Raw genomic sequence first — 21,464 nt, forward strand, 5'->3', positions numbered from 1 at the left:
GTGTATTCTGCTGTTGCTGGATGGAATGTTCTGTATATGCTGTATATGCTATTAGGTCTATTTGATCTAAAGTACAATTTAAGTCCAACCTTTTCTTTTTGATGGTATATCTATTCTTGAAAGTGGGGTATTAAATTTCTCTATTATCATGTAGTATATTTTTCCTTTCAGATCTGTTAGTATTTGCTGAATATATTGGGTGCTCTAATGTTGAGTACATATGTTTTTACAATTATGATATCCCCTGGATTATTTTTCTCCTTTATCATTATATAATGACCTTTTTTTGTTTCTTGTCACAGCTTTTGAGTTAAAATCTATTTTGTCTGACTTAAGTATACCTACCCCTGAACTCGTTTGTCTTCCACCTGCACAGAATATTTTTTTTACATCCTTTTCCTTTGAGACTATGTATGTCCTTAAAGATGAAATAAGTCTCTTGTTGGGTCTTGCTTTGCTTTTGTATCCATTCAGCCACTCTATTCCTTTTGATTAGATAATACAATTCCCTTAAATTCAGAATAATTATTGATACAGGAGACTTAGTAGTGCCATTTTATTCATTGTCGTCTGCCTGTTTTGTCATTCTCTTGTTCCTTTCTTTTTTTCTCATTATCTTCCTTTGTGAATTAATAATTCTCCTAGTGGTATGCTTTGACTCCCTCTCCTTGTTTTTTGTGTATCCGCTGTAGGTTTCTACACTGTGTTTACATGAGGCTATATAAAACATCTTATAGTATATTTATAAGTACATTTTATATTGATAACAACTTAACTCCAATTGCATACCAAATCTCTACACTTTTACTCCCCCTTTTATGTTTTAATGTCACATATCTCCCCTTTTTATATTATTTATTCATTACCAAATTACTGTAGCTATAGTATTATTTTTAATACTTTTATTCTTTAACCTTTTTACTAGAGTTAAGTGGTAAACACATCACCATATTACCCTATTAGAATATTCTGAATCTGACTTCATATTTTACCTTTACCTATGTAATATATTTGCATATGTTACTTATTATCATCCTTTCACTTCATCTTGAAAAATTCCTCACAGTGGCACCTGGGTGGCTCAGTCGGTTGAGCATCCAACTCTTGATTTCGGCTTAGGTCATGACTCCGCACTGAGCTGAGCACGGAACCTACTTGAGATTCTCTCTCACTCTCTCTTTTTCTCCCTTCCTTTGCCTCTCTCCCTGACTCATATGTGCAAGCACTCTCTCTCTCTCTAAAAAGAAGGAAGGAAGGAAGGAAGGAAGGAAGGAAGGAAGGAAGGAAGGAAGGAAGGAAAGAAAGAGAAAGATTCCTTGCAGCATTTCTTGCAACGTAGGTCTAGTAATGACGAACTCCCTGTTTTTGTTTGTCTGGGAAACTCTTTATCTCCTTCATTTCTAAATGATGATGTAGCTGGATTAGTATTATTAGATAGCAGGGTTTTGGGGTGGGGGGGTGTTTGTTTTTTTGTCTTTCAACTCTTTGGATATACCATCCCACTTGCTATTTTAAGATTTCTGTTAAAAAATCTGCTGATAGACTTATGAGGATTCCTTAAGAGACATTTTTTTTTCCTGCCACTTTTAAGGTATTCTCTTTGTCTTTTATTTTTGACAGTTTTATAACACTGTGTCTTAGAGAAGATCTTTTTGAGTTGAATTCTTAGGAGGACCTATAAGCTTGATAAACTTGGATGGCCAAATCTCTCCCCAGATTTGAGAAGTTCTCAGCCATTATTTCTTTAAATAAGCCTTCTGCCCCCTCCTCCCTCTCTTCTCCTCTTCTCCTTCTGTGACTTCAGTAATTCACAGACTGCTTCTTTCAATAGTATCCTATAGTTTATGTAGGCTTTCTGAAAATCTTTTGTATTATTTTTTCTTTGTTCACCTCTGACTAGATAATTTCAAAGGTTTTGTCTCCCACTTTATAGATTCTTTCTTCTGCTCTACCCATTCTATTGTTGATGCTCTCTATTGTATTTCCCCCCTACTCCATTCATTGTATTATTCTTCAGTTCCAAAACTTTCTGTTTGGTTCTTTTTTATGATTTCTATCTGTTTGGTAAACTTTTCATTTTGTTCATGTACTGTTTTCCTAATTTCATTGAATTGTCTCTGTATTTTCTGGTGGCTTATTGAGTTTCCTCAAAACAGTTGTTTGAATTCTATAGCAAGTAAATCACAGATCTTCATGTCTTGGGGTTGATTACTGGAAAATTGTTGTGATCATTTGGTGAGATCGCGTTTCCTTGATTTTTTATGTTTCATGAAGTTTTGTGTTGCTGTCTTTACATTTCAAGTGGCAGTCACCTTCTCAGGTCTTCACTGACTAACTTTGGGAGAGAGATACCTTCCATCAGTCCTGCTACAGATTCTAAGGCTTTCTCAGACCTATGAATATGCCTGCTTCATGCCTATTGCTCCCTCTTGTGGCAAAATTCTTAAACTTGTCTGGGTCTTCCAAAGCAACAGGTCAAGTACTAATAGTCTCCCCTTTGCTTTTATAAAGGTGGTACTAAATTCTCAAGTTTGTGGTCTCTCCCAGGCTTACAGATTTGGGCTTTCTGCATGTGCTCACTAGCTGTCTGCAAAAGCTCCCTCTCACTGCCATTGGGAGTATACACAGGGAACTGGCCATGGGATGGGAATGTGTGTGGGTGAGACAAATAGAGTGCTGGGGGTGCCTGTGGGCCAGCTGGGGGGATCTGCAAGCAAGGCATACCCAGTGGTTCATGGGCAAGCCTCCCAATGGAATGCTTGTCAGTGTAGAGGTTCTGTGTCCCTTTCATACAGTCATCCTGAGTCCTGGATGCTATTCTCTCAGCTGTTCACCACCCTCCAGTCATGCAGCTCATGACTTAGTACTCCGAATTGGGACTAGGGAGAAATGGGGTCTTTTTTAAAAGTTCATTTTTGAGAGAGAGAGAGAGAGAATGAATGCATGAAGGAGGGGTAGAGAGAGAGAGGACCCCAAGCAGGCTCCATGCTGTCAGCACAGAACCTAATATGGGGCTCAAACCCATGAACTGTGAGATATAATCCAAGCTGAAGCTGGATGTTTAACTGACTGAGCCACTCAGGTGCCCTGAGATAAATGGGTCCTTTTGGCAGCATCCTGCACAAGTGGGAAAGCCAGGTGTTCATTCACATGCTTTCACTTTCCCCTGTGGGAGAAATCATGTGCTGAGAAGGGCTCTCTTAGTACTAAGCTGTGTTGCTTTGTGGGAGAGTTGATACAGGTAGAGTCAAACTGTTCCTCTTACCCTCACCACTGCACTGTCTTGGATTTGTTTGTTTGTCTGTTTGTTTTTGGCTCCAACATTGTGCTGGATCTTATCTGCTGGACACTTGAACTTCCAAAAAGGATCTCTCGTTGTGGGTGATTGCTTAAATCAGTGTTCTCCAGGACCTCCCAGACTATAGCTAAGATAGGCAGATGCCAGTTCATGGGCTACTTCAGGTTCCACAGCCCAAACCAAGGTCTACTACCTGACTCACAAGTGGGCAAGTCCTCTCTCAAATCCCTTGGTATATAGTGCTGGTAACAGAACTAAAGCCAAACAAGGCTACAGCTAAGTCTTCAAGGATATGAAACTGTTTTGGGTCTACAGCTGGGACTACAGTAGATAGGTCAACTGCCTGGGTGCAGGCCTGTCTTCTCAAAATACCCCTCCTAATTCTTGGACTGTACAGGAAATTCACAATCTCCTATCTTCCACACAGGCACTTTTGTTCATGGATAGATGTCAAATTGTTATTGTTGAGGACGGAATACAAGCAAGGGAGGTTTTATTCAGCCATCTTGCTGACATCACCATTAGAGCTTCCCCCAATTTTTCTCCGTGCCCCTTTGTAATCTTTCCCTTTTGTCCCTCCCTGTCCCCAACCCATAACCTAGGCAACCACTGATCTACTTTCTATCAATACAGATTAGTTTGTATTGTCTAGAATTATAAAATGGAATCATACAGTGCGTATTATTTTTTGCCTGTCCTGTTCTACTCAGCAAAATTATTTTGATATCCATCCATTTTTTTACATGTATCAGTAGTATACATACATAGTATTCCACTGTATGGGTATATCACTTTCTTTTGTGTCTTCACCTGTTGAATATGGAGTTTTTTCCAGTTTCAGGCTATTACAAATAAGTCTTCTATAAACATTTTTTACAAGTTTTTACAGGACATGTGCTTTCATTCCTTTAGGATAAATACCTATAAATAGAATGGTTGATTTATCTAACGGTTGATTTATCTAATATCTAATCTAATGGGCATATGTTTGATTTTAAGAAACTGCCAAACTATTGCCCAAAGTGGTTATGCATTTAACATTTCCCACTGGCAGTGTATGAGAGCACCAGTTTTTCCAAATCCTCACACACACTTGATATGGTCAGTCTTTGTAACTTTAGACATTCTTTTAGCATGAAGTGGCATCTTATTGTGGTTTTAATTTGCATTTTCTGACATCTACTGATGCTTATTTCCTATCCATATATATGCTTCGATAGAGTATCTGTTCAAATATTTTGCTTTCTCCGCCCCCCAATTGTTTCTTTTCTTCCTATTGAGAGTTCTTTTATATTCTGGAAATGAGTCATTCATCAGGTATGTGATTTACAAATATTTTCTCCCAGTCTGTAGCTTGTCTTTTCATTCTCTTAACAGTGCCTTTTGAAGAGAAGTTCTTGACTCTTGTGAAGTGCAAATTATCAGTGCCTAGTTCAGAGGGCCATGAAGATGAAGGGAATGATATAGAGAAAATAGGTAACAGTGATTGGAATATAGTAAGTGCTCATTAAATGTTAATCTTTGTTGACTTCATTGAAGGAAAAAATGGCTTAAATAATAAAGACTAATTGTCAGCTTAAATCCCCCACTTCCTTACCACTTATGATTATGAGCTGTATAAACAAAATTTGGGGTTCTGAAATAGTTGAGCACTTATCCATTGCTGGTAAGAATATAACTTGGTACAACCACTTTGCAGAACAATTCGACAAAAGCTAGTAAAGTTGACAATGCATATTTCCCCTCTAAGCAATTCCACACCTGGACCATAGAATCTCACACATATATCCAAAGAGATATGTATTTATATATGAATAGCTATGTTTTGGTGATAGAAAAAAAGTCTAAACAACCTAAATGTACCCTAATAGGAAAATGGATAAAGGATGGATATGGACACAAAAAAAATTACATTGCAGTAAAAAAAAATGATAAAGCTGTAAGTATTAAGAGCGATGAGCTTCATAAACATAATATTTGAGGAAAGAAAACAAGATACAAAAAAATACTCCTTAGGTTATTTCAAGCCTTTAGCTAGTTTCTAGCAACCTGAAAAAGCTGATTTTGACAGTTCCCTAGTGTTCTTGTCGCTTTCAGGGAGGAATCGATTTTCAGAGGTCCAACTTACTCCACCATTTTGCAAGCTGAGGTCACGCGTGTAACTTATATGCTGTATTATAAAATATACACATGACAAGCATATTTCTACCATTTTTGACTAGAATTCAATGAACACTAAATCTTTTTTGCCTACCATTTTACACAACTGAAGATTGAAAGAAATTTCCACAGACCAGCTTCTGGCTTTATATATTTCACACTTGTTTTTCCTCCACTCCTTATGGTATTGGGCACTGTAGAATATATTGTGATAAGATCTCTGGCCCTACATCTTTACATTGCAGCACAGAATTGGCACAGTGGGCACAAGGACTATGCCTGGAAGTCATACCTACATTGAAGGGCTGAAAATAACCTAATTATATAGAAGTAACTATGATCCACAAAAGTACATGCTACTAAACCCCAACAAAATGTATCCCAAGCTCAGTTTGTTCTTAGTCATGTCTCAAAAAATCCATGTCCACTCCCACACCACTTTATAGTAAAAGAAATATATAGAGATAAAATCAGAGTAGAATGAGACAACAGACTCAACCTAGTATGGTTACAATATCTTTTAGAAATTTTACAAAACCAAATGACTATATGAACACATTGCTAGGACTCCAACCTTAAAAAGGGCCTATTAGAGATCCTGAATTTTAAGCTTAACCTCACTATATGTCTCTGTCTCTGCCTCTATTTCTCTCTCTCTCACACACACACACACACACACACACACACACACACACACACCACCTGGTCTCTCCTTTGATTTCTCTCTGGATCTCTGGGTTTCTTTTCCTCTATGTAGTTTCTGCAGACTGCTTTACTCGGCTTATCTATGCACACGGCCCTAAGATGGCTGCCTGAGCCCCTTGTACATATACCCTGTAGAATTGCTAAGTGCCAGCTCACTAACATCTATTTGTCCAGTTTCCAGAGAGAAGCTAATTGCTCTCCCCACCAGTTTATTAATTGGCTTTCTTCGGCTCAGGTGTTCAACTTTGATCCAATAAGCTATACCAAGTATAAGTCTCATAGGACAAGGGTAGCTTTAGAGTCCCATACTGTAAGTGGATAGAATATCAAATAATTTGTGGATGGAAAATAGGAACAGGCTAACCTGATGCCCAAGGCAGTATATTATGGAAAACTCGATTACGTTCAAGCAATAGGTACAGCAAAGTCTTTGCCAAAAACTTCATATGTAAATATATTTGGGATTTTCTCTAAGAACATATATCTTATTTCCCAAAATTGTATTCACAGGGATCCTATTTCAGGGGGATAGGGATTGTTCATAGCACTAGAATTCTGAGGAACACATTTTGGGGAATTCTGGATTAAATAATAACAGTGAAATTATTACTCAGTAAAGTAATATTGTTTGTCTCAGCGTGACACCAATCTAAGCATTTTTGTAATCCTTATACCAGTTCCATGTGGTAGGTTCTATTCTTACAAATAGAGACGCTGAGGCATAAGAGAAGTTGACCAATTTGCCCCAAGTTGAACAACTAAGGAGTGGGGCTGCTTGACTGGCATCCAGGCAAGGTTTCATGCTTAACCTTGTGCTACATAGGCATACCTTGGAGATATTATGGTTCAGTTCCAAATTACTGAAATAAGGCAAAAATCATAATACAGTGAGTCAAATGAATTTTATGCTTTCCCAGTGCATATAAAAATTATCTTTACACTATAGTGTATTAAGCATGCAATAGCATTATGCCTTAAAAAACAATGTACATACATTAATTGTAAAATTCTTTATTACCAAAAATTGCTAATCATCATCTGAACTTTCAGCAAGCCATAATCTTTTCGCTGGTGGAGGATCTTACCTTGATGTTGATGGCTGCTGACTGGTCAGGGTGGTGGGTTGCTGAAGCCTGGGGTGGCTGTGCCATTTCTTAAAATAAGACAACTATGAAGTTTGCTGCTTCAGTGGACTCCTCCTTTCACAACTGATTTCCCTGTAGCATGTGATATCCCTGTTTGATAGCATTTTACTCACAGTAGGAGTAAAATTTTTTCAAAATTGGAGTCAATCCTCTCAGACCTTGCTGCTGCTTTATCAACTAAGTTTCTGTAGTATTCTAAATCCTTGTCATTTCAACAGTCTTCACAGTTCCTAACCAGGAGTAGATTCCATCTGAAGAAACCACTTTATTTGCTCCTGCATAAGAAGTAACTCCCCATCCATTAAAGTTTGATCTTGAGATTGCAGCAACTCAATTACATCTTCAGTCTTTATCTCTGGTTCTAGTTCTCTTGCTGTTTCCATCATGTCTACAGTTCTGTCCTGCACTGAAGTCTTCAACCCCTCCAAGTCATCCATAAGGGTTGTAATCAACTTCTTCCAAACTCCTGTAAATGTTGACATTTTGACCTCTTCCCATGGGTTATGAATGTTCGTAATGGCATCTAAAATGGTGAATCCTTTCCAGAAGATTTTCAATTTACTTTGCTCAGACTTATCAGACGAATAACTATCTATGGCAGCTATAGCCTTATAAATGCATTTTTATTTTTATTTATTTTAAAGAAAAATTTTTTATTTTTATTTTTAAAAAATATTTTATTACTTTTATTTATTATTTATTCTATTTATTATTTTCTTCTCCTCCATGCATGAGAGGGAGAGAGAGAGAATCTTTTATTTTTAAAGACATAGTTATTCAGCATCATGATTAGATTATTACATTGAGAAATCAACAGCATGGGTGCAAAAAAAATATCTACATTAAAACCCTTTGTTGGAGTGCATTACACTTTCCACAGAACAGAAACTAAAATAAACTGTTATATAATTAGTCATGAATATAGTCCTCGGGTTTTAGCCCATACACATGAATATTGTCTAAAACATGACTCCTTTGTGGCAGCTAGGCCCTGCCACCACCGTGCTTGGCTGAGCTCACAAACCTGTTGTAACCTGTAGCTTCCCTGTCACTTCTCTGGCTCTCCTCTCCTGCTAAGCTTCGTTTCCCGACAGTAATTAAAATCTTCTGCCACTGCCATAGCTACTGCTGCTGCTGGAACTGCCACAGCCACCTTGGTTTCTGGTTTGACAAAGTATTGGCCTCCACCACCATAGGGCACAGAGCTTCTGCCTCCAAACTTCCCTCCTTGCAGGGGTCCAAAATTTGAAGATTGATTGTTGTAATCGCCAAAATCATTATAGCTTCCGCCACCTCCAAAATTGCTTCCATCATTACCAAATCCGTTACAGCCGTCCCCACTGCCACCACGCCCACCACCACGATTGCCACCAAAGCCACCTCGCCTGCCACCAGCCACCTCGCCCACTGAAGTTTCCCCCACGACCAGAGTTGTCATTCCCACCACAACCACCACCAAAGTTTCCAGGACCACTTTGACCTCTCTGGCTGGATGAAGCACCAGCCATCTCCTGCTTAAATAGGGCTCTCCTCACTTCCAAGCGTGGCCATTCACAGTATGGTATTTTTGAATGACAATCTTGTCTACAGAGTCATGATCATTAAATGTTACAAAAGCAAAATTCTCTTCTCGCCACTACCTCGGTCAGCCATGATTTCAGTCACTTCAGTTTTCCCATTCTGTTCAAAATAATCTCTAGGATGTGTGCTTCAGGGTCTTCTTTAAGGCCACCGACAGAAATCGTTTTCACTGTTAAGCGGGCACCAGGTCTTTGAGACTCGTCTCTTGAGACAGCCCTCTCTGGTTCTACAACTCTTCCATCCACCTTGTGTGGCCTTGCATTCATGGCTGCGTCCACCTCTTCCACAATGGCGTACGTGACAAACCCAAAGTCTCTGGAGCGCTTCGTGTTGGATCTCTCATTACCACACAGTCTGTAAGCGTTCCCCCATTACTCAAAATGGCTCCTCAGACTCTCATCGGTTGGTTCAAAGCCCAAACCTCTGATGAAAACCGCAACTGTTCAGGCTCTTTGGGAGACTCTGACATGACGGCGTCTACAGGCAGAAAGCAAGAGAGAGAATCTGCTTGATGCAGGGCTCAACGCAGGGCTCTACCTGGGGCTTGCTCTCACAACCATGAGATCATGACCTGAGCAAAAAATCAAGAGTCAGACACTTAATCCATTGAGCCATGCAGGTGCCCCGATATGTGTTTCTTAAATAATAAGTCAAAATTCTCTTTGACCCATGAGCTGCAGAATGGATGTTGTATTAGCAGGCATGAAAATCTTGTTTTATATCTCCATCAGAGCTCTTGGGTGACCAGGGGTATTGTCAATGAGCAGTCATATTTTGAAAGGAAGCAGATCTCAACAGTGGGGCTAAAATATTAAGTAAATCATATTGTAAACAAATGTGCCATTACCTAGGTTTTGTTTTTCCATGTAAATTTAGCATAATTATTAAGGGTCCTAGGATTTTTGGAATGGTAAATGAGCATCGGCTTGAACTTAAAGCCACCAGCTTCGTTAGCCCCAAGAGAGTAACGCTGTCCTTTGAAACTTTAAAATCAGGCATTGACTATTCTTCCTTAGCTATGAAAATACCAGGTGGCCTCTTTTCCAATAGAAGCCTGTTTAGTCTAGATTGAAAATCTGTTGTTCAGTGTAGCCACATTTCATTAATTGCCTTAGCTAGATCTTGTGCATAACTTGATATGGCTTCTACATCATCACCACTTCACCTTGCACTTTTGTGTTATGGACATAGCTCTTTCCTTAAACCTCATGAACCAACCTCCGATAGCTTCAAATTTCTGCAGCTTCCTCACCTCTCTCAGGATTCATAGAATTGAAGAGGGTTAAGATTGTGCTCTGGATTAGGCTTTGGCTTAAGGGAATGTTGTGGGTGGTTTGATCTTCTATCTAGAGCACTAAACCTTTCTTCATATAAGCAGTAACGCTGTTTCACTCAATCATTTGTATGTTCGCTGGAGTAGTACTTTTAATTTCCATCAAGAACTTTTCTTTTGCCTTCATAGGTTGGCTAACAGTTTGGTGCAAGAGACCTAGCTTTTGGCCTATCTCACTTTCAACATGTCTTCCTCACTAAGCTTAATCATTTCTAGCTTTTGATTTAAAGTGACAGATGTATAGCTCTTCCTTTCCCTTGAACACTTAGAGGCCCTTAGGGTTATTAATTGACCTAATTCCCTCATTGATGCATCTCAGGGAATAGGGAGGTCTGAGGAAAGAGAGACAGGGAAACAGCTGGTTGGTGAAAGAGCCAGAACACATGTATTTATCAAGTTCACCATCTTATATAGGGACAGTTTGTGGCACCCCAAAATAATTCGAATGGTAACATCAAAGGTCACTGATCAAGAGTATCATAACAAACATAATAATAATATAAAATACTGCTAGAATTACCAAAATGTGACCCACAAAGTGAACAAATGCAGTTGGAAAAATTGTGCTGATAGACTTGCTCACCACAGTATTACCACAAACCTTAAATTTAAAAAAGTGCAATACCTGCAAAGTACAATAAAGCAAAGCACAGTAAAAGGAGGCATATTCTGCAATATGTAAAAGGATTGTTTTAACATCAAATAGGTGATTACTGTTTCTTGGGTTTTTTTGCCTTGTTACAGATGAGTATTCCATCTCCTCACCTGTATTTCTGCTTTGGAATCATGGATCCTTAGTGACTCCCAAGGCCTTAAGAGTTAGAAGACAGGTTTCCACTTACTTTCAATTAAAATAAATATTTAAATGCACTCATATTCTTCAGTGTCCTGGGGCATTTGATGAAGTACGTAGGGTTTTCCTCATTTCTAATTTCATGAGGAATAAATGGTTTCTATTGCCAGGCTCCAGTATAAAACCTCAAATTATGAACTAGCTAAAATACAAGATCTGAGAACCTCTAGATTAAGAGAAGAAAGATAAAGTGCACAGAGGCATAAATGCCTTAGACTTTCGTAAAAATGGAGGCTTATATACCCCTTGCTTTTTCATTTGAGTTATTGTATAGTTTGTCTTCATGAAGAGAAAGCATAATACTTCAATAGCATGTTATTTTCCATAAAACATGTCTCCATATATACCCATATAGACATAGGTAGAAAATCTTCTACCCTCTGGGTTATGTAGAAATTTTTCAGAATGTGAAACAATGTATAATTTCAAATGATCTTGTACATTATCATGCACTAGAAAGATTATTAGAGTCACCAAAAGTCTTTTCATGCGTTCTGTGATTGAGTTCAGGTAGAACATTTGGGTAAGACTAACTGAAGATTTCTGGTTTCTAACCTGATCCTCTGGTTTCAAACACAGTAATCCAGCCTAAGTAGGCAGGCGTTCCACATCAGGGAGACGCCAACGGTACTGTACGTTTTTGCTCTATAAATCCCAAGCAAATAAATCTTGTATTCTGTGTAATACGCCTTTTACTGGCAGTACGTGAACATCTTTCATCATTTAATAAATATATATTGAGCGCCTACAGTTTGCGTCTGATGCTGCAGTGAAGAAAACACCAATCCTGTTCCTAAGGAGCTTACGCTAACGGGAGACACCCTAATGTGTCCTACCGCCTACGCTTCCAAAAAAATATATATAATCTCACCACATAACCTAAATTTATAAAATCTGACTTGGGGAAATGGAAGCGCACGCTCGTCCTTGGGGCCGCTGAAAGTCAAAACCGTTCCTGCTCCCGGGGGCGACCCAGCCTCCCGCCCAGCGCCGCGTCGCAGGGAGCGGCGCGCCTCTGTGACGCGCACGCCCCGCCCACCGCTCCCTTCATAGTGCCCCGCCCCCGTGAGCGAAGTGCGCAGACTCCTCAGCCCGGCTCCAATTCGGTCGGGACGCCGCTGAGCCCGCGACGTCGCCTCCCGGTGAGTTTCTGAGGGGGCCGCCAGGCCTTGTCCTTCCGCAGTGGCCGCGCCGGCAGCAGGGCACTGCAGCCGCAGTCCCGGCCGCGGTGTTTGGTAAGCAGAAGCCCCGGCGTGCCCTGAGCGTGCAGCCCCCCGCCGCTCGGCCCGGCCACAGCCCCGGGCGTGAACGGAGCTGACGGAGGATGGCAGCCTCCGGGGTGGAGAAGAGCAGCAAGAAGAAGACCGAGAAGAAACTTGCTGCTCGAGAAGAAGCTAAATTGTTGGCGGGCTTCATGGGCGTCATGAATAACATGCGGAAACAGGTACCGCCTTTGTGGGAGTGACGGACGCCAGGGGGGAGGGGGTCCGGGACTCGCGCCCCTGGCTCCCTGGGCCGAAACCGCGCCCGGTGGTGATCGCGACTCTCCTCTGTCCTCGCCTTTCCTTCCATTTTCGCACGCCAGCCAAGCTGCTGTTAGTAGAGGGTCGCGTTAACCATTTGTCGAGCAGAAGCGTCTCCTCGTCTGCCGGTGCTGCGTGGCTCGCAAGTCAGGCTACTGGGAGACTCCTGGGCTGGCATATTCGGCATCGCGTATCGGTTGTGTAACAGCTCTGCCCTAGTTATCTCTTTGTGAGGCGAGGATCCTTCCATTGGCGAGCCGCCGCGTTAAGGTGTCGTGAGATCTCGTGCGAAGAAGCCCATTGGCACAGCCCAGCCCGAAGCCCCCTCAGAAGGGAGAAGCATTGCTGGCCTGAAATCAGCTACTCTTAGATAAGGATCCCCGCCCCTCGTCTGTGTTCCCCGGGTGGAGCTAGTTGAAGGCAAATCCTCCTGTACGTGTTAATTTAGAGCAGAAACAGTCACCGATAAATACCGCGCAGTCTTTTAAGGCTCCTCTGCGCCTCTGTTATTAAGAGGAGCTCTTTGTTCTGTCCTTGACGTGTGGCGCATTAATGACCATCTTCACGTCGGCGAAAGGTGGGTGATGAAAAGAACGGATTTTAACGTGGAGGATGTAGACAAGAGAGGTTTTTTGGTGGGTTTTTTTTTTTAAATTCCATAACATCTTATACCAATAAGTATAGAAAAGTCACTTGGTTACCGTAAGCTTTATTTATAGCAAATAGGCTTCTTAGATGTGGGAATGTTTCTGTTCTGTAACTGTGGTCCTGTTTCCAAAGAAGACAAAAGCAGGGTGTATGAATAACTGCAAAACCTGGTTTGGTTATCTAGTGGTTTTGATGGGAATATGGAGAACAGTACAGGAATTTGAGATTTGTAATTAGATCCTAGCTTCTGATTTCTTGAAGCAAACTCTGACTGCAGGGATCTTGTCTTTGTTCATCAGCTCCTGGCATGGTGCATGAATGCGGTAGATATCTGTCTGAATGCCTTTAAATCTTCCCGGCTTTTGTGCCGAAGTCACCGTGAATGTCTGCATTCAGTATTGTATGTACCTGACTTTAATGTATCTATTTTCATGTATACATTCAAGTTCCTTTCATGTAAACCTTTTTATATTTGCAACACCGGTGACTTCAAATTACTGGTGCATTTAACAAGTGTGTGCTCCTAAAGGGTAGTTGAACACAGTTAACCAGTGCTCAAATTTGTTTCCAGCAATCCTCCCCCCCCCCCGCCCCCCTCCCCCATCCCCAGAGAGGTGGTTTCATCTGTGGACTCCAGCATTGTAAAGCTTGCCTCATTCCTTATGTAGATAGGTTGCAGCTGGGTTGCAGCATCAGCTGTTTACTTGAGGAAAAGGGGATTGTATGTTTAACTGTTTGGGTTCAAAAATTGAATTGTATCCATTTCTTAGATTTAGCTTTAGACTATATTAACCTCTGTTTATCCACTGTTAAACTAGAAATAAAGTTACTGAAAAATCAGGATTCTGTTACTGTGTAGTAGGGGAAAATAGAGCTAGAACAACCAGAGATCTCTTCCACGGTGGTTCACTGATCTTAATCTGCGGGTTCTCTTTTTGTCAATGGCTTTGCATGTTTTTAAGGTATTCTCCAGTAGAATTTTCACCAACTTCATGGAATCCTTTTGCAAGATGTGCAGTTTCCTTTGCAGTTGATGTACATTGTACTCGTATTGTTCTGTTTAACGTAACACAGGAGAGACTCACCAAGAATGACTTACAAGGGCATTTGATGGGATTGGCAGAAATAGAAAGTGGTCTGAGCCAGAGGAAGAATGTTTGAATGAGAACCAGTTTTATAAGTGTTCTTGTTCTTCAGTGAATATTTTTGTATTGTGACTCTTTTTGCTTTCCCATATGACTTCATTACTTTGGGGATCAGGATAATGAGTGCCTAGATGACAAGGACCCCTCTGTACACACCCAGAAACATTCTTACAAGAACTTGAGAACACTGAAATTAGAATACCTGAATTCAAATTCCTGCTGTACCATTAATTAGTTTTGTGATCTTAGATAAATATGACTTAGGTCATTTCATCTCTCCATAACATAGCAGTCAATTCTATACGTAGTGGCCAAGGAGGTTGTACAGAGCCAGCAGCCTCAGCTTCTTATGGGCCTCTTTTCCTTCATCATCCTTGCAGTCATTTCTAGCCTTTTATTTTTAAGTAAACTTTCCAATGAAGTAGAGAATTCACTAAAAGGATACAAGTCATAAACATGCAGCTCATTGAATTATTACAAACTAAACACACCATCAACGATAAGAAATAGAACATGAAGAGTACAAAAGAGGTCCCCCTTTACACTCTTCTGAATCACTACCCCCCCCCCCAAAGGCAACCACTGTTCCAACTTCTGTCACCATAGATTTGTTTTTTCTGTTTTTGAACTTATATAAATGAAATCCTACTGTATATATTCTTGAGTCTTGGCTTCTTAAAGCTAACATTATGTTTGTGAGATTTATTATGTCGTTCTGTGTCACTTTAGTACATCCTCGTTGTGCTTAGTATTCCACTGTATGAATACACCACATTTATCCATTCCATCATTATGGACATTTGAGTCATTTCTAGTTTGGCACTATAAAGACAAGTTCTACTTGGAATGTTTTGTATATTTTGTACATGTCTTTGGATGTGTGCATGTCTGCATTTCTGTTGGGAACTACGTAAGAGCAGAGCTGTGGAGTCATAGGTTACACTACTTTTAGCTTTAATAGACACTGTCCTGTAATTTCCAAAGTTGTGTCAGTTCATGCTCATTCCAGTTGTGTACGAGAGAGGGTTTTGCTCTCATCTTTGTCAGCACTTAGTATTGTCAGTCTTTATAACGTTAGCCATTCTAGCGGGTGTATTGTAGCATCTTATTAGGTTGAGCACCTTTTTATTTCCCTAACTTTTTGTTTAGATTAATTTTATTACCTGATACACTAGAGAGGGGCTCTACAAAGGAGGCCTGGGTCATAGTCACTACTGCTCCTATCCAGTTGCTGTCACTGTGTTAATGAAGTCTAGGAGACCCTTAACATTTGAGGGATATGTTTTGAGACCTTTTGGAGTACCACTGTAGTTTATAGTTTTCTCATGTTAAGTGAATTAAAGCATAATTAGAATTTAAGAGCTTATGTTAAAGCGCTATTGAGAATTATGTGAGAGAACCAAAAAAAAAGCTGATTTGAAGACTGGATGCTGAGCAGTTAACTGGGATTATTTACCAACTAAAAGGACTCAGCTTCTGTACAGTCACCTCTTAAAGATTGTTAATTACTAGTAGTCATTTTCTTTAGGGTCTCTTGTGAATAATCTAAACCCTCTGCATTAAATCTTCAGTAAGAGAAACACTTCTTGGGCATGTATTTTCTACCAGCTTTGTCTTAATTCAGCTAACAATTCCCATATACAACTCCCATCATTCAGACCTTCCTATTCTTAATTGCTGCCTTCTCCTTTTGTCTGCCCAGTTTAGGAGATAATCATCTCTCTCTTCACTCCCTTTCAAATGCCCCAGGCTTTCTTGACATTCAGCCTTTTTTTCACATCCATCTGGCCAAAAGCATTGATGACAATTTACCTTATTTGTGCAAGGCTTCCAAGCACAGCTGGAGAATATCCCATTATTGAACAGTCCTCTGCTAGGTAAGTCCTAATTTCAACAGGGCTGTCAGTACTGGTGATCAATCCTACTTTCCATTAATTTTACTGTTTTTCTCTAACCTGAGTCTTTTCTCTATATCCTCATTTTCAGTAGGGCATCCCTCTTGTGATATCACAAATAAATAGAAGACATTAGTTTGGAACTATCTAACTTTTAACTTTCTACCACCAAGTCTTTAAGCCTATTTTGTCACATTTTATTTTGCTACCGTGAAGAAGCTGCCTCTTTTCCATCTAAAGCCAGTGATTTCACCTGGGCTTTGACTCAGTCTGGTCAGAAAAGTTATATTGTTGGTTACTCGCATCTCTGCTAAGCACCCTTAACTACTTCTTTTCTACTAGACTCTAGCCATCAACATTCAGTCATGTTTTAACCTCCCTAGCTTTTAAGCCAACCAAACCAATACACCTATTCTTAGTCTCAACATTCCCCTGTAAATAATACCTCTCTCCCCCTTGTTAAAACCAAAAGGTAGGTAGATTCACTGCCTTTTTTGGCTCACTGTTGATTTATTCCCTTATCTCAGTTTGACTTTCTAACTCAGCCCTTCAGATGAATATTTATTGAGACCCACTCTATGCTAGGCATTTTGCTAGATTGTGTAGTTGCAGTGATGAGCAAAACCAGACAGTCCCTGTCTTCATGTGGGTTTTGTCTAGTAAGAGAGACATTAGTCAAGCAGTCACACACACACAAATGTAAAATTGCAACAGTGGTAGGTATTATTAAAGAGAAGAACATAGTACAGTGAGGGCATATGAATAAATCATTTGACATCAAGAAGATTTCCCCAGGAAACTGGTAAATGAACTGAGAGCTGAAATAAGAGTAAGGGCACCTTAAGGAGGAGCCTCTTAGGTAGATGGAACAACAAATGCAGAGGTTCTGAGTCAAAAGACCTACTTACCATAGAATGGCAAGTGCAAGATACTGATTAAAGGCCAGTGTGACTGGAGCACAGAACATAAGGGGGAGGATGGCGAACATGAAACTGGAGAAGTAGTTAGAGAACTGTCCATGCATAGTCTCATAAGACATTGGGGGGGTGCCTCTATCCTAAAACCCCTTCAGATGCGGGGTGTGTGTGTGTGTGTGTGTGACAGAAACAGAAAAGGGATCTGTGAGTATTTGTTTTTCTTTTGAAAAAGATGGTGCCTAATCTGTGGCCAAATGGGAGAACTCTCAGAGTGTTTGTTGGCAGACCAAATAGGAAGTTGTTCAGTAACTCAGATGGTCCCTTGGACTAAGGTGGTAGCAGCAGTAGCAATGATGAAAAGATGACATATTCAAGATTTAGGAGGTAAAATCAATAGATCTTGGTGATGATAACTCTCACATGTGGTTGTGATGACTAAATTAGATAGCCAAAGTAAAATAAAGCATGACCTGATGATGTTGGCTATTTTTGTTGCTCTTGTGATATGGTGGTTGATTCGATGCTGAGGGATTTAATACACGTTGTCAGTTATGACCTCTAGGGTTCTAGAATTCATAACTAGATAGATGATGACATTAGCCACCAAGAGAGGAGACACTAGAGAAAAGGATCAAGGCTTTGAGGAAAGGATTATAGGTTGTATTTTAGATATGTTCGGTTCACAATGCCATGAGACAGTAAGGTATATAATGAACTGACAGGTTTGAGAGTTGTGGGTTAAAAGTATAAATTTGTGGTGCACCTGGCTGGCTTGGTCAGTAGGTAGAGCAGTAGAGTGCACAACTCTTGATTTCAGGGTTGTGAATTCAAGCCCCATTTTGGAGATAGAGTTTACTTAAAAAAAATTTTTTAAGTGTAAATTTGTGATTATCTGCAGATAGAAGATAACTTTGTTGAAACTATGGAGAGTCAGGAGTCTGGGATAAAGAATAGGAAGGAGCCTATAAAGGAGACCCCTGCCCCCCCCCCCCCCCGCAAAAAAAAAGGCCAGAAGAGTAAGAGGAAAGTGAGAATTTTCAGAATCAGGGAAGACATTGTTTCAGAAGGAGGATGGCAAATTTTGAAGCCTATGAGAAGTCAAGATATGATATAGCAACACAGGGGAGTTGTTGACTGTAGTGTGTTGTTTTGATTGGAAGACAGATGGAAGTCAGATTGGCATGAGTAGGATATGAGACCATTGAGACAATATTTTTGGAGAAACTTGGCCCAGAAGGGAGTAAGGGAGTTCAAATGAAGGTTGTTTGGTTTCATGTGTTTAAACTCGGGAGATATAAGTGTGCTTCAAAACTGAAAGGAAGAATTCATTTGAGATGTTGAGGTTGAATGTATATGAAACAGAATGTATAATTGATAGATGATTCCTGAGATAAGATCTAAAGTAAAGGTAATCTGTCATGGGAGGAGGATAGTTTCTCTTTCATCAGAGTGGGAAGGAAGAGTGGTTGGAAGAGAGGTTTGGAATCAGAATAAAAGACCCTCTGTCAGAGGCTGTCTCTCTGAAAAGTAGCAAATGAGACCATCTGCTGAAATGAAGAAGAAAATGAAGTTAGAGGTTGAGGAAAATAGTTTTTGTGGAGTGGAAATGGTATGATGGCTGGCAGTATTTTTGAAGGTTTTTTTTTTTTTTGTTGAGGTTAATTACCATGTATTTGTAATTAATATTTATCCTCACCCTGGCCTTCAAAGCCCTGTCTGACCTGATCCCATCCTATTTGAGTCAGATTTCATACCATTGTTCTCATAGCAATTTCACTCCAAGGCACCTGTCTTCCTTCAGAGCCTGAAATGTTGTATCAGTGCTTGTAACTCTTTCCCTCTTACTCATGCTCAGTTCTTACCATAAATGGCACTTCCTCCCTGAATGCCCTTCATTGTGTCAAGGGCATGTACTAGATATACTCTATTTCTTTCCTTCACCTATTGATCTTCTTTATTAGACAGATAAACACTTTGTATGTATGTCTTTGCTACTAGGCACTAAGTTCCTTGAGGGCAGGGACAATATCTGTCTTATTCAGTGCTATATTGCCAACATCTACCACATAGGTGTCAAATATTTGTTAAGTAAATAGTTGATGTCATAGGTATGGTTGATAACACCTAGAGATTGAGGAGGAAGTAAGAAAAGAAGACAGGATGAAATTCTAGAGGAACATCAACATTTTAAAGGATAGAAAGAAAAGTGCATTGGAGATTGAGGTGTGGAAGGAAGAAAGACAGCAGGGAATAATGTCATTGAAACCTAGATATAAGTTACAAAGAAGAGGAGACAGGAGTATCAAATGTAGTAGGGAGGCCAAAAAAAGATAGTGTTCCCTGGGTTTGAAAAGTGGTGCATTTAGCAAATAAAGTTTTAATGGAATGGTTGGGGAGGGAGCAGATTTTAGAGGACAAAGGAAGGACAGAATGGTGAGTACATGGAGAGGGACCTGCCTCCTCTGTGGCCAAGGCTTTCCAGGATGAGATTAATGTTCTTTAAACACCAGCGGTATATACCCAAAGAATACAAAAATACTAATTCAAATAATCATGCATGCACCCTAATGTTTACAGCATCATTATCTTCAATAGCCAAACTATGGAAACAGCCCACATGTCCACTGACTGATGAATAGATAACAACACGCATGCAAGCACACACACACAGATGCACACACACTTTTTATTCAGCCATAAAAAAGAATGAAATCTTGACATTTGCAACAACATGGATGGAGCTAGAGAATATTATACGAAACAAAGTCAGAGAAAGACAAATACCATATGATTTCACTTATATGCAGAATTTAAGAAACAAACAAGCATAGGAGAAAGAGAGAGAGAGGCAAACCAAGAAACAGACTCTTAACTGTGGAGAGCAAACTGTACCAGAAAGGAGGTGGGTGGGTGGATGGGTTAAATAAGGGGAGTAAAGAATGCACTTTTGTGATGCGCACAGGGGTTGTATGGTAGTGTTGAATCACTAAATTGTATACCTGAAACTAATATTATACTATATGTTAACTAACTAGAATTTAAATAAAAACTTCAAAAAAGTAAAATGTACTTCCAAATTAAAAAAAAACTCTGGTAGTATAAAGTGCATACTGCCATCATGACACTTACCACATGTGTGTTGAATAAATGAATACAGAAGCACATCTTAAAGGAGACATGATTGTATTAAAATTCCCTGTGAGGAGAAGAAAATCAAGATTTGGGAGCTGCAAGAATCATGCCAACCCCAGAGGCCTCTAGCCTCTCTCTAGGACACTGCCTTCATTGCACCTCAGCTCTGACTACCGCCAGTCTGTTTCTCTTTCAGAGTTTCAAATCCTGGAGAGAGAGGATCTGATAGACCTAGTTTGGGTTGAATGTTAACCCTTTGAATCAATGATCTATGCTAAGGAGAGCAAGGTCACGTAGCACAAACATGATCTTGAAAGGGTTATTTTATGTACTTATTTTATGTATTCCATTTCTGGGGAATGGAGAATTACAAGTTGGGTAGCTACTCCAGTGGGCATCTATTACAAAGATTCATATCATTAAAACAGCTGGCATATTATATATTTTAATACATAATAATATAGCATATAATTTAGTTACATTCTGTTGAACTGTCTAAAATGTGGTTGATTAATATTTAAGAGAGGCACTCTTAATATGCCATCTATGCTAAATGTCATAAATTCTATAGTCGGTATCAGGTTAGTCTACTGGCAAATGGTTTGCCAGAATGAAATTAGTTCTTTTTTAGACCTTTGAATTGCACTTAAATTCAATCACAATTTAATATTATACTGTAAGCTTTTATCATGAACAATGATTTTAAAATGTCTTTGTATCTTCTATAAAACTTCTTTTAGTCATGTTGTCTTTAGTCACTCATTGCTATGGGAAACAATATGCTATAGTGGAAATAACTTGAGTTTTGGAATCAAACAGATCTGGGTTTGAATCCTAGCTCTTCCTAATTGTGTGACATTGGGCAAGTCAACTTCTTTAGCCTTTTATGTTTATATTTACACAATAATGATTATAATATCATACTGACCTACCTTACTGATGTTGGGGATAGTGAGAGAGAGAATGTGAAAACTCTTGATAAATTATTTAATGTTAAATATTGTTGATATTGTTATCACAACGAGTCTACTGGCATTCTTGGTTATCAGCAAAAGAAATATGTTCTCAAGTCAAAATAATTTATTGTAAGAAGTTCAGAAGCTTATAATGTTGACCACAGGCTGGAAGA

General features: G+C 39.7%; 1 protein-coding gene and 1 pseudogene across 5 annotated transcripts in view; one reads left to right on the forward strand and one right to left on the reverse strand.

Annotated features, from left to right (window-relative positions):
* Window positions 1–8,059: 8,059 nt before the first annotated feature.
* Window positions 8,060–9,257, reverse strand: LOC102960278 (annotated as a pseudogene).
* Window positions 9,258–12,138: 2,881 nt separating this feature from the next.
* Window positions 12,139–21,464, forward strand: part of KLHL7 (kelch like family member 7) — a 69,463-nt gene continuing 60,137 nt past the window's right edge. The window contains exon 1 of one of the 5 annotated variants that reach the window (XM_042968086.1): window positions 12,139–12,217. Coding sequence is in view for 1 of the 5 variants with exons in the window: in XM_007089061.3 (XP_007089123.1) it covers window positions 12,400–12,519 (120 nt within the window). In the remaining 4 variants the exon portion in view is untranslated. Of the gene's footprint in view, window positions 12,520–12,562; window positions 13,176–21,464 lie in introns of those variants that run through there. The other 4 variants (XM_007089061.3, XM_042968098.1, XM_007089062.2 and 1 more) reach the window with 4 other exon arrangements.

Source organism: Panthera tigris, chromosome A2 (genome assembly GCF_018350195.1).
Source record: "Panthera tigris isolate Pti1 chromosome A2, P.tigris_Pti1_mat1.1, whole genome shotgun sequence".
In the NCBI taxonomy this organism is placed as follows: Eukaryota; Metazoa; Chordata; class Mammalia; order Carnivora; family Felidae; genus Panthera; species Panthera tigris.